Below are 13,525 nucleotides of genomic sequence, written 5' to 3'. Positions count from 1 at the left end.
AAAGACTCAGTAGCCTGTTTGAAGGTCAGCTGTGCTGCTGCCTCAGAAGACAAAAACCCTGATAGAAGACCGTGAAGTTTCACAATGAGCCGTGAGATCAGTTCTTAAAAATGTAAAGTGATGATTGGCCGTTCTCAAACATCCTCTTCAGTTCTGTGAATTGTTTAAATTTGTATGTGTTACTACAGCAACTTGCACATGGACACTAAAGTTTTCCACAGTAATGCTGTGTGAGGGGGTGTGCGCCAAATCCCAACAACGGCTTAAAGCCGCTCTTTAATGTAACATAAATATCCTACAATAACACAGAGAAAACTCCAGCAATCAAACAACCAACGCCCCGTGAGCAAGAAATTGGCCACAGTGGAAAGGAAAAACTCCCCTTTAACTTGAAGAAACCCCCGGCACAAAGAGGTTGGAGTTGAGGGAACAGAGACGAGACAAAAGATGCAAAGCTTATCATGGATGTGAAGCTCAAGAGCTCACAGACAGAGTTGGGACGTATTTAGAACTATTACTTCTGCTCGTGCAAGCACCAGCCTGATCTGACTTGTCCTGTTATAAAAAGAAACACGCTCACACTCCTCACACAGTCTGCCTCTGCTATCATATGCCTAACCGTGTGTATGTTCCTGCCCCTTTAAGTAATTCACATCAGCTGATCTCCAGCCTTTTCCTTAACTTTCAGTTTACTGTTTTCAGCCTCACAAAAATGACCAGCTGAGGACCGGTTCCTCTCTCTGTAATGTGATACTGAGGATCAACAGCTGCCACCAGTAGTTTCATTTCTCTATGTCTGGCAAAACTGTACTGAGAGACGTGAATGCTTGCAGCTGTACGAGCAGAAAAGTTAATCTGCCCTCTTTGTTGTTCTTCACGCTGCAACGACACTTCTTTAGAAACTAAGCAGAAGTGACCTCACTGACCACTTTGTCATTTGTGATACAAGCCAAGCCGAGAAGCCCTCATTCCAGATAAAGCATCGATGAAGTACTTTATCCGCGGTAACAAGAAATCTGGGAATTCTTGAGTTCAATCGGGCATCGAATGAAATTCAAATTTATTGCCAGATTTCTCTGAAAACATGCTTCACGTTACAGGAAACGCAAGAAGAAATGCACCTCGAGAAAAACACTAAAACAAGTTTTTTTTTAGGACTCAAACACGAATGAAGCGCCACAGCTGGCTGCTGCTGCCTCCACGCCATGTTACACTTGAAGACTCACACACAGACACGGGCACACACTCGATTGCTGTTTCACACACTTATTGTGAAACAAATGGCAGGCATAGTATCCTTTTCTGAGAAGTACTACACCTCACATAATCCCATTGGGCAATCAGATTTGAATATTCAAGATAAAACATAAAAAAAAACACCATGAGACTCCAGTTAAAGATAATTATTAATACAGACACTAGCTATCTGAAAATGTGATGACTACATATAACTACTCACCTTAGCTGCAAGGAAGTGAAGTTCCGCAAGCAAAACAGTGAAATTACTGTAAGGATGTCATGCTGTGCACATTTCTGCAATGAATTACCCCCAAATGTAAAGGCCCTGCAGAAAAGAGCCAAATACAAACAACAGAGTTGCATCTGCAGCACAAGCATGACTAATTTACAAGCCCAGACCTGTTTTGCTATATGTGCACGTATGTTTTCTTTTTAACATTATTTCTGCAAAAAGATGTGCATATTTGCACTTCTTCGACATGTTAGGACACAGGAATGCTACATGTCATCATGTCATCTTTCGCCATTAGTATTTGATGGAAAGGGAGATGATTATCAACCTGCAGGGGCAAAGTTACAAAGAAAAAAAAACAAAAGGACTGAGCCTGATTTTTGATGCCATCTCTGAACATGAACCGGCATGCATGTTTAGGAAAACAAATCTGAATTTACATCATTTGAATTGATTTTTGTTTTTCAAAAAAATATATAATTAAGAAAAACTACAAAAACTACAACCCATAATGACGAAGTCAATATAAACACCAACAAAAACTGCTCCCATTACTCGAATATACCACCTCTTTCTGTAAACGTCCTGCTGTCATGTGGCTTTGCGGTTTTTTTTTTTTGGTTTTTTTTTCTTTTAATTCTTGAAATTTCAGTTCAAAGAAGTGAAAGAGTAAGCTAGCGATCGCCTTGTCTTAGTTTCACTTTCGTTTCTAGGAAAGGAGGAGGAGGCGGAGCAAAGCCTGTTAAAAAGCCTGTGAACTGTTTACCAGGCTTCACACACACAATCTAACGGCTGGAGCGCAAAGCCCAGAAGGTGTAAAGGTTTACCCCAAATGCAACTGTGCACCCTGCATCCTGACACCCGGGGGATTATTTGCAAGGAATTCTGCTCTTTGCCATCACAGCTTTCGCACTTTGGGATTACAGACCATACGGATCCTTAAACCGCTACATCAGTCAGAACAAAACGGTGAGCCTTTATTTCTCTCCATATATATATATTAAGAAAAGGGAAAAAAAATGATATATTTCGTTGGGTTGCTTTTGGGGGGTGGAAAATGGCGATGGAGAATCGTAGCTGCTTTTGTTTTATGGGAAAACAGCGTTCAGAAAAATGTTAAACCATGGATCAGGCTCAGGTTTCTCTGAACGCAGTCTGGCTGAAGTGAACGGTAATCATAAGAAACTTTACAAGTCAGAAGTATTCGTCTGAACGGCTTCAACATGTGATCGTCTCGGATTTAAGAGTAAACGGCCGGATATCAGCACAGGTCGTCACCAGTGTTAATCATTACTCTTTCCTTGAATTTAGCTCAACTTCCATCCACTGGTGGCGCAAGTTGTTTTTTTTTTTTCCTTTTAGATCATTCGCGTTAAAGAAGGAAGGAAAATACCATTAATCCATTAATCACACACAGGATACTGTTGATTTTTTATTTATAGCTTATAAGAACAGGATGCTTTAAAGAAATCAAGTCAATGCATTTTAGTGTAAATGTTTTATCTGAATTCTTAGTTAAATGATGCTTAAGTTATTACAGAGGAAGCAGTAAAATACTTGTGTGTGTGTGTGTGTGTGTGTGTGTGTGTGTGTGTGTGTGTGAGTGTGGAGGGGGGGATACAGATTGTACAGTAGTCTGGCTGTGGCAACCATCACTGTCAATTTTATGCCGGCTTAACCACAGATCCAAGTCATAACAAAGCTGAACTGCTCAGTGGAAACTACAAGGCGTTTCTCGTCTATCTTTGCACACCAGCGCTCTTTGTGCTTTGAGAAGTCTGGGTTTTTTTCAAAGCTGCTGTGAAAGTGATGCTAGCCTCAGTTATGAGTGAAAAAGTCAATGACCTTTGTCTTTGATCTGTCTGTTTGTCTCTCAGGATGTCAGTGTGGTGGTTAGAGATGGGAGAGGGTCTGGGGCCTCTCTCCCCTGTAGGATGGTAGCCGACGGCACGGTCGAAGGCCATGACAAGACCCGCTTGTCAAGCTTGTCATCATCATCATCCTCATCCTTGTCTTCCTCCTCCTCCTCAACGCTTCGCACCGAAGTGGAGCAGCTTCAGCGTCAAGCCAATCAACACCGGAGAACGCCCTCCGTCTATCTGACTCACTTTCCGACGTTCACCTGCAAGGAGGACTGCAGAATCATCACAGACACAGCGTCCAAGCTCGAGCGCTGCGGCTTCTACTGGGGTCCCCTGGGAGTGGAGGACGCTCACCGCATGCTTCGGGACGCCCCGTTGGGCAGCTTCCTTATCCGCGATAGCCGTCAGAAAGACGTCTTCTTCACGCTGTCCTACCACGCCAAGACGGGACCGGTCAGCGTGCGCATCGACTACAAGCACCAGAAGTTCTCACTAGCGGGCAACGAGCGGTCTTTCCAAACACTCTTTGCCCTCTTGGAGCATTACATCAATTCTCCTAAGAAGAGCTTGAGCGTCCCTTACAGGAAATGGGAACCGTCGCTGCAGGAGCTGTGCAGGAAGCGCATCTTGGAGCTGTGTGGAGGGGCAAGCCAGGTTCCAGAGCTGCCGCTCACACATGTCGCCCAAGACTTTCTGTTGGAATTCCCTTACAAACTGTAACCAGCTTACCATACAAACTGTTGACAGTATTATTTATAATTTCAAGAAGGTCGCCCTTACCAAGTAACAGCAAGGGATTGGTAAAGCCTGTCTGCGACTCAATGGAGATTGAGACTGCTGTGATATGGTTACAGGGAAAACCCTTTGAGCTGAAAAGCTCCCAAATGCTCGAAAAGGGAGAACACGTTAGCAGTCGAGTGCAGACAGCCTCCAGCTGGAGTGGGTTTGTGGCTGACATTTCAACATATATTACCTCTAGAGACTCAACTCCCAGTTTCACATGGACAGAGCACCTGTTGCTCTTGAGGAAGTATGAAAAGTTGGGATGTGCTGCATTAAAAGAAAACTACAGACACAACAGAGCTATTATAGAGATGAAAGAACCGGTGGGCTCGCCTGTGAATGCCGCCGTTCCACTGGAAACTGTAGTCCAACATAAATATTATCCAAGGACGTTAAGAGAGCGGACATTTAGACGCATGGAGGGATGGCGGAGGGTACTGTTGCCATGCCACAAGGGAGATATATTTTTGTAGCAGGTTTAAATACTCTAATAATGTGAAATGTTTACATCACACATGAATGTCAATCAGCACTGACTCTCGAACTGTGATCTGTCTCATTCTTGAAAACCCAACAGAGGATGTCAGATTGTGTCGAAGACAGGCCTCAAACACATGTACTGTAACTCTTAGCTCTCCTGTCTCCCTCACAAAGCTCACATGTGAGAGTTTCGTGACTGAATTGAACATATTTTTTTTAACATGTCTTATTATTCTATTTTAAATAAAGTATTTAAACTCACTGCGATAGTTATGTTTTACTTTTTAACTTTTCCTGTCATTCCGCACTGACTCGTGGGAGTTTTGTGGGAGTTAAATGAGAGAAGGAGGGACAAACAAACACACACACACACACACACACACACCCTCACATTAGACAGACAGACAGACAGACACGAGGAAATGGGGAAGGTTATTGTACAGTATACCGTCACTAGGTGATTCATCTCGGTAGGGCAAAGTGACAGGTGGGTGGGGTTACTTTGGTAGTAAATGGACTGTTACGCTTAGATACAGACACACTTACCAGAATCAGGGGGAGAGGTGACACGTAATGAATTGTGTGTGTGTGTGTTGCTTTTTCAATCTAATTTGGACCCAGTACAGATTAAAATGCTCTCAAGAGGAAGTGGGAAATTTTTGGGGTTAGTGGTTAGACAGATACATGATAGATCAAGGTCAGGCTTCGAGTTATGAGAAATAAACTTTAGTAGGGTAGGAAATGCATTAATCGTATGTTAATGAACACAGTGAGTTGAAGTAATAAAATAAATCAGGTGATAACATTGAAGACAAACTAAACAACAGAAGCACAAACTTAGAGACTTGCTTTTCAATCAAAGCTGGGTTCGTCTTTTCTTTTGATATAATCAGTGCAGCAACAGCAGGTGGGCACACCTGGCTGAGTGCGACTCACATGACTGGAATGTGTGCGTATTTTTTTAAATGAAGTTAGCATTCACACTTCATTGTTACTACCACGCTGCCCTAAAAGGAACTAAGTGGTGTGACTAATACCTGATGATAGTGATGCAACTGTGACTTTAGACATACTTAAATAAAGCTGTAGAAGTAGCAGTAGTAGCAGCTCTAACTGAGCGGCCTCAGCCAATAGTTAAGGGACTTCCGTCCGAACCCACAACCAGACTTTTTAGACCTCAGTATGAATGGATTTAAAAGTCCTTGTTTGCCTGTTTACGTGTTAAGTATCCGGCTTGTGAAGACATTCACAGACTGCCAAACACCAATGAATCTTTACAAGTGTGAGTGTACGCAGTGTGAACAGTTCACAGCTACCTGGCAATGGACTAAAGTATTGGGCCATGCCACTTGATCTTTGGAGTCACATGTTTTCTGTCCCTTTGCTACAAGTGAATAAAGTCAGTCACCTAGAAATGTGGTTTGCCTTTACAAAGAATGAATGCCCCAAAGCTCACTAAAATAGAGTGTGGTGTTGTAATAGGATGCCATTGTTGCGGCAACTTTTGTGGAATGGATTCCTATGGCTCAGCAGCTCCCGTGGACACAATGGCTCAGTACTTTTGGCCTACTTTCCAGCCTTCCAAGGCTTCTTCCTGTTGGCATGTGTACTGCTTAAAGGAAATCTGATGTAGTAGTAGAGAATTCTATGATGGTATCCGCTGGTTTACACTTTGGTTTTTACAGAAATCAAAGTGAGGTGGAAGTAGAGCAGGTGATCCACTAACTGGAAGGTTGGTGGTTTGGCCTGGTTGGCTACTGGCGGCTCCAGTCTGCACGCCAAAGTATCGTTGGGGAAGAAACTGAAGCCCAGGTTGGTCTCTGATGTGTTCATCGAAGTGTGAATGTGTGTGACTCTCAGATAGAAAGCACTTAGGTGTGGAAAAAGTGCGTGTATTAATGGGTGAATGAGGTATGTTGTATAAAGTGCTTTGACTGCTGAAGCAGAGTAGAAAAGCAGTATATAAGAATCAGTCCATTTGCATTTACAGATATAAAATATAGGATGTTCACAAGTGACCGTATTAGTTGGTGTCAGTTGTATATTGTCATATTGCTAATTACTGAAAGAACCAGGCTAGGTGTTAGCCCCCCAGGTGCCAGTTTCCCAGTTGATTAAGCCTTTCCTTTTCCTTCCTAAAGTCTGATTTCATGTAAACTGATGTTGTTTTTGTACATGTAAAACTGCAAATGCAGAATGTGTGGGAACTGTGATCTACATGTGACTCCAGAAAAGGTTTATCGCCTAAGAGCATCACAATTTGGCTGAATTTAGCAGTTTCATGACATTTGTGAGAGCAGTGTGTCACCGTTTCACACTGTGTAGAGTACATTTCATTTCTGCGCTGACGTTGTCAGCTTACCTAAACTCCTATCCTTTCCTCACAGCTAACCAAAACTCCAACGCTGAAAACCAAACCTTACCAATAAAGCTCTGTGTTCTTTAGGGGAATTTTTTTTGAGTCTAGACAATTGAAGCCACACACACACACACACACAAACAAACATAAAACAATGAGTCATACCGAATATAATACTCACAGTTGATTCAAGTAAACTTGACTAGTTTGAGGATATAATTACCTCAGCTTGAGGAAGAGGAACACACACCAAGTCATAGAGTGGATTATGAGTAACGATAATGATTGTAATGCCCTTGCTTATATAGGTGCTATCAGTCATCCATTCTTATAAAGGCTTATCTTAAAATTACATTTGATATTGACATTTGAGCGCAAGCTGTATCTCGTGGAGTGGGGAGGGAGGGAGTTGAAGGCTGGTGACGAGTGAGTCACACAGTAGCGCAGTTTCACTCTGAAGCGTCTTGGTTTTAAGGACATTCCTGACTATTTTGAGAAGTGAAAGGTGAAGTGAGGTGTTCTGCAACTATGTGCTTATCAGCTGATTTCTGTGGAATCCTCCGCGTGGAGTTTTCTGTCCTTTACTTGCACGCGCTTCTACAGAAATCAATTGACAATCAATGCCCAAGGGAGAGAGAGAGAGAAAGGGACGCTCAGAACGAGGCTGGCGGAGAAGCGTAAAAAGAGGAGGTGTTGCATGACGTTCAGTATGAATGCGATGCTCCATTTTCAGAACTGTGATTCTGCTGTACTTTTATTCGGAGGGTTCTGATGAAAGAGATCCTCCCATCATCGCAGCACACGACTGCTTCTGCGGTGGAGGCTATTAGCCCCCTTTTAGCTTCCACGCAGGTTGCTGGAGAGCCTCGCCTCTTGCTTGAGTTTTCTTGGACGAGTCTTTCCTGTTACTTCTTGTTGAGAAGTGATGAAAAAACAGATTTCCCTGAAAAATCATTAGTCATCCATTTCCTGTTTTCCATTTCCTTCTTCCAGTTCTTGTTAGTGGGGATATTTCACAATGAACGATGTGGTGATGGCAGATCTGTGGAACTGCTGGTCATCAGATAACCACAGCAAGCTTCAGAACTGACTTTGCCAAAAGTGAAGAGGCTCTTCACTTCATCTTCTTATCATTTCACAGATGACCACGTTGTACAAACAGCTTTCTGGTCATTTTTTCAAAGAATTAACTAAGGAGCAGAAAAGGAAGGGTCTCACACTGAATTGACGACACCAATCCTGACACTAGCTATAGCTACGCTCCACTGCTCTATGAATCATGTGAGTCTGGTGAAAGCTGCAATCAGACTGGTTGGAGGAGGTAGAAGCGGTTTTTCTAGTTTTTGCTTCATACGATAGTGTGGGAAAAATATGTTCAATGCTAATGTCTAAATAGTTCCCAGCTAAAGCATTTCCAGACTTATCTCGTAAAAGACTTCCCTCATAACAAGAGGAACGCACACACAAAAGATTACATTTTTTCTCAAACGTCTAGACAATCACATTTGATCTGATTCCGTTGTTGGATTCAAGACATATGACTTTCATGAGAATAGCAGGTACAGTAGTAGCAGTAGCAGTTGTAGGAGTTGTAGGATAAATTTATATTATATATCCATATCATATCACTGTAAACCAACACAGTGACCTAAACAACCTACTAACCAAAGCTAACCAAATAAAGCAATCAAGAAGTGATTGCAGTGCAGACTTTTAGCTTTAATGGGGTTTAACAAAGGTGCTAAGATCATTTTAAATCCTCCCTTGATGTCATATAGCTGAATCTGAGTACACCTCAGAATTCATCAGCACTCACATCTTCAATTAGTTGTTTCTCTCTTACTCTAGACTTTCCCCACAAATGAATCTCGGTTTCATGTGTCAAGAACTAAGCAGGCAAGTCTAGTCTGGCCATCATGTTCTTGAGTGTACTGATATTCGAAGTATCTTCTCTCGCAATATCTTCACAATCTAATGTAAAGATACCAAATGCAAGTTCAGAACTTGAAATCAACCTCAGGTCTTTTACCCACTTAATATGTCATTGAACAACGAGGAAACAGGTCTCACCTGTAACTGCGATTCAGGCTATCGATCAATAAAATTCAATTAAATTCAATTTGTAAATGAGTTCTGTGTAGGAGTTAATAGCTGTAACTCCTAAGCAGTTCATACAAAATGAAAACAAAGACCCTTGAAGTAAAGCTGAACATCTGAGACAAAATGTCAATAAAGTGTCCAAACGTGTATGGATCCAACTGCATATGTATTGAACAAACAGACAGTTTTATGCTTAATTATCCTTCAGTAAGCATATTTTACTAAATACTTAACCTATGACCTACATTGTGGGTGGTTGCAAGTATTAACTAATGATAGTAAGGATACCCCATAGAGCCTCGTAACTAGTAGTAGGATTATGCAGTATAACACAGAAGGACATAAGAATGTGCCAGCAAAAGATAGAAAACCATCGACCCCTTCACTTTGTGACCAATTCAGTAAAAAGGACTAGATATTACAGTCCCTGCATTACTTTAAATGGAGAAAATTTTGAGGGATGGCTGTTATGAGGAAAGGCAGCCCAAACACTTTACCAGTTTGGGACACATCGTCAGTAGTGGACCTTGGATTCATCGGGTGTTTCGGCCATTATCACTAGACACCCTCATCCAAGGAGGCCTGACATTATCTGAATTTCTTATTCATCTATTCATGCCTGCCCTCAGATAAATGAAACAGGCAAAAAAAGAGAGTATATTTAAGGTTTTCCCCCTAAAATAAAGCTCAGAATTAAAAATTTTCTATATAAGAGAAAATCGCATGAGGTGCTTGTTATCTTTGCATTATTATGCAGAGACATCACAGAGACTTAAATGGTGCATCATTCATTGCTTTGTGTACTCATTGAGAAAATTTTGAATTACCGACACTTACAAGGAACTTGACATTGTGCAGTTACGAGAACAATTTCAGATCCTTGAGTCACAGAATAACAATTTATGTTTATGCTTTGGCCTCCCCCAACCTCCCCCCCCCCCCCGACACCCACACATACCCACACACACCCACACACACTTGGTTTTGAAATGAATTTGTGCGTGTCTTGAAAAGTGTCAAAGAGGCACACTTTGACTTCATTCCATGATTTATCATATCAGAAATACCTGACTGTCATTCAACTACAGCCTGTAGTTAGCATGAGTGTGTTTACCAGAAAAGGTCATAGGGTACTTTGGCCAGAACAACACCTTAACTAACTTAGCCTCGTCATAAGGTAACAAAATCTGCCTTCTAGGTCTCCTAATATGTTACAGTGTTGTGTGAAAGTCTTGAGCCACCACTCGTTTCTCTATTTGATTAATTAAAACATGTGCAAAACATATAAGGCAAAGACAGAGTTAGTATGACTGCCTTTATTCTTCAACATAGTCTGATCTGTCTTAGGCAGCTTTTTTGTCTTTTCTTTAAGTAGTCTTCAGGAATAGTTCTCCAGGCTTCTTGAAGGCCATTCAAAGCTCTTTCTTGGATGTTGGCTTCCTTTTGTTCTGTTCTCTATCAAGATGATCCCACACTGCTCCAATGATGTTGAGGTCCATGACTGATAGTGTTCCACTGTGTGTTTTTCTATCCATATTTATTCTATGGACAGTGTGTTTGGGAAAATAATCAAGATGAAAAGTAAAGCATTGATCAGCTTTGACAATATCCCCAACATGAGTGTCTGAAATGTACGCCTAAACCTTGACGGAGCTTCCCTTGCGTTTATGGATGGCTGTAGACACTCACTGTTGTCCCTCTCTCTTGAACTGATATTAGTGATGATTTAAACCAAAAATTTGTCATTGGATTTGTCATGACATGACTTTCGGATACTGTTCCTCTTCTCTAGATAGGCTTGATGCTTTTTTGTCCTTCACTTGTCCAATTTCCTCAAATATTTTAAGGACACACTGCACACCATGTTGAGATAGGCCAAGTTTTCACCTAATAACTCTTTGGGAATCACATTGTTGGTGAAAAGTTCTTATTTTATGTCTATCAAACTGTGTCACCTTTGGCATTTTTTACAGATTAAACTAAAAACATGGAAATTGTTGGGACTTTCCTCTAAAAACGATCAGGTATAAGAGCTGCACTGAAAATGAGTGAAAAAGCAGCCAATGTCCAAAGAAAAAACTTTGAAAGACCTTCAGAAAGTCTAAAGAACTACTGCTGTGATAAGTTATTGCTGATCAGATAAAACAAAAGAAAACAAATCACATGAAATCTTGTTTCCTTGGAAGCAAAATATAGAGAAATGAGGGGTGACTCAAGACTTTTGCACAGTACTAAATACCACAGTGTAAAAAAGGCATGGTGCGGGTGGGGGGAGTCAGGCACTGAACCATTTCTTAGCGGAGTGCAGTCACTTCCTGGAATTTGTGCTGTTTGCCTGGTGATACTAAGAGCTAGCCGTTTCCCGTTTCTAGCCTTTGGGCCAAGTTAAGAAAAATTACTTTTGTCTGCTGCACATTGTGGCACACAAGTCTCCTTAAAATATTATAACTTCTACACGTTATACTTAATCCATTTCTACTAAAGCTGCCAAACGCTCAAAGATAACCTCAGTTTAGCTGCACCGTGCACCACGAACAAAACCAGAGCGTAAGTGCACCAGTTGTCTTTGATCAACAGCATCATCATAAAAGTGACACATGTGAAGTACGATGCATTTTTAAAGAGAATCATTGTTTCATACATATGAAACACATATGAGCGCACAGACTAATCTCCAATTATCGCAGTCACTGCGGTTAGTACAGAGAAAACACACACACAGAGTGTTGCTGCAGTACCAGGAACCTCTTCACTTTTACGCACACATCACCAGACTTCCCTGAAGAGAGGAACCGCGATAAACAAAAAAAAAGTTGACACGTACAGACCACACAATGACTGAGGGTTCCTGCAGCAGCCACAGGACCATAACATAAGGGTGCGAAGCGTAACGTCATAAGCTCCAGCAGATTACCTCTCACATGCACATTCAAGTCAAAAAGCCTCATACTTGGAAACATCCTCATTATATCTGCTAGAACTGCGGAGCGAAAAATGTTTCTTTTTAGAGAAATAACAGACATCTCCGTCGAAGTTTCATAGTGACATCGAGGTGGTTGTTTCACCTCTCTCCTGATGACTCCCCAGATTTTAGGACCAGATTTTGAGGGCCTGATTTCTCAGAAATCACCATGTTTCAAAACCAAATACATCTGAACTAAAATTGAATCAAATGACAAATCAGCCTTAAAAATATTCTGCGAATTCCTTGTGTGTGTGTGTGTGTTACTTGACACCAAACTCAGTCGGCGGCAGAAAGGAAATGCAACCCAAACATCAGTGGAAATCTTCCCACACTCTCAGAAACACAGAGGAGAACCTCCTCTGCTGTGCTAGAGTATTGAGCTGTGATTCTGTGAAGAGGGGAAAGAAAACCACAAGCAAAAGAAATGAGCACCATCCTCTCTCACTTTCTGTCTGCAAGTAAAACCTGAAGGGCACTCGGAGAGCACAGACCTCGACCAAGGCCAGTAGTCCACTATTGTCATTAGTGGACTGGGCTAAATGCATTTTTTTTTAAAGTGGATACCCAAAGTGATCAAAAGGGACAGGTTTTTTTTTTAGCTTTCTCAAAACAATGTTTCGATTAAGTGCAGTGGAAAAGTACTTTTTAAAAGCCAAAATCCATATGATAATGTGACTTGGTCTAGGGATCATCTGTCAAAGCTGAAAACAGACTGATCCACACACCATATAAAGTTTGTTGTATGGGGGTTTGAATACAAGGTCATGGACTGCCTGGTGATATAAAATGTATTTGTCTTGAACTCTCATACCACTCAACACAGAAGTGTAAGTGCTAGCCTTTTTATAGTTTGTAAATATCCATCAATGTGTCAACTTTATTCCACTTATCAGAGTCATGTCTACCAAGTGGACATGTTGGCAGTCTATTGCAGAGCTAGCAAGTCTGAGGATAATCTGTGCGCATTTTAGAGACATGTTTTCATGAAATCCAACGAAGGGATCTGTGAACTTGCCCTAATTAATTGATTTCAAAGATACCTCATGTGCTACATTGCTTATGGCACAGAAAACACAATTTAATCAGTTCAACATTTGTAGCAAGAACAAGTTATATAAAAAGTGAAGCTAATGCTAAAACGCTCAGCTTAAACAGCCAATCAGTCGGCAGAGGATTTTTTATTAAAGTGACTACCTTTACTTTTAAAACTCGCCTGTTTAAATTTTAATATTGCTTAAAATTATACAGTTAAGCCTGTTACAACACTGAGTAACTCCCTGCCAACCACCAGTTGGTAGGGAAAAATTTGTAACTTGCAAGTGGTTGGTGAAAGGTTGGTGAAAGGTTGTTGGAAGTTCCGGGTTGTCGCCAGGTGATAATTGTCCCAAAGCTGGTGCTGTCCAAACTACTACTGTGGTCACCAGTAGCTTGTACGGAAGGCGCTGATTTGTCTGTAAAAACTTACCTATTTACTTTCAGACCAGTAGTGAAACTTGAAAAAGGAT

The 13,525-nt window shown here is 41.3% G+C and overlaps 2 protein-coding genes across 2 annotated transcripts in view; one reads left to right on the top strand and one right to left on the bottom strand.

The window, feature by feature from the left end:
• ciita (class II, major histocompatibility complex, transactivator) overlaps positions 1-13,525 on the bottom strand; it is a 154,189-nt gene that overhangs the window by 59,159 nt on the left and 81,505 nt on the right. The window lies entirely within an intron of this gene.
• On the top strand, positions 3,349-4,171 carry socs1a (suppressor of cytokine signaling 1a). Its single transcript, XM_085158150.1, has one exon. It carries the CDS (start codon positions 3,406-3,408, stop codon positions 4,051-4,053), a length of 648 nt encoding a protein of 215 aa, XP_085014276.1. The 5' UTR covers positions 3,349-3,405; the 3' UTR covers positions 4,054-4,171.

This window comes from Neolamprologus multifasciatus, chromosome 4, assembly GCF_963576455.1.
Source record: "Neolamprologus multifasciatus chromosome 4, fNeoMul1.2, whole genome shotgun sequence".
Taxonomy (NCBI): Eukaryota; Metazoa; Chordata; class Actinopteri; order Cichliformes; family Cichlidae; genus Neolamprologus; species Neolamprologus multifasciatus.
This window is presented reverse-complemented; position numbering and strand designations above follow the sequence as displayed.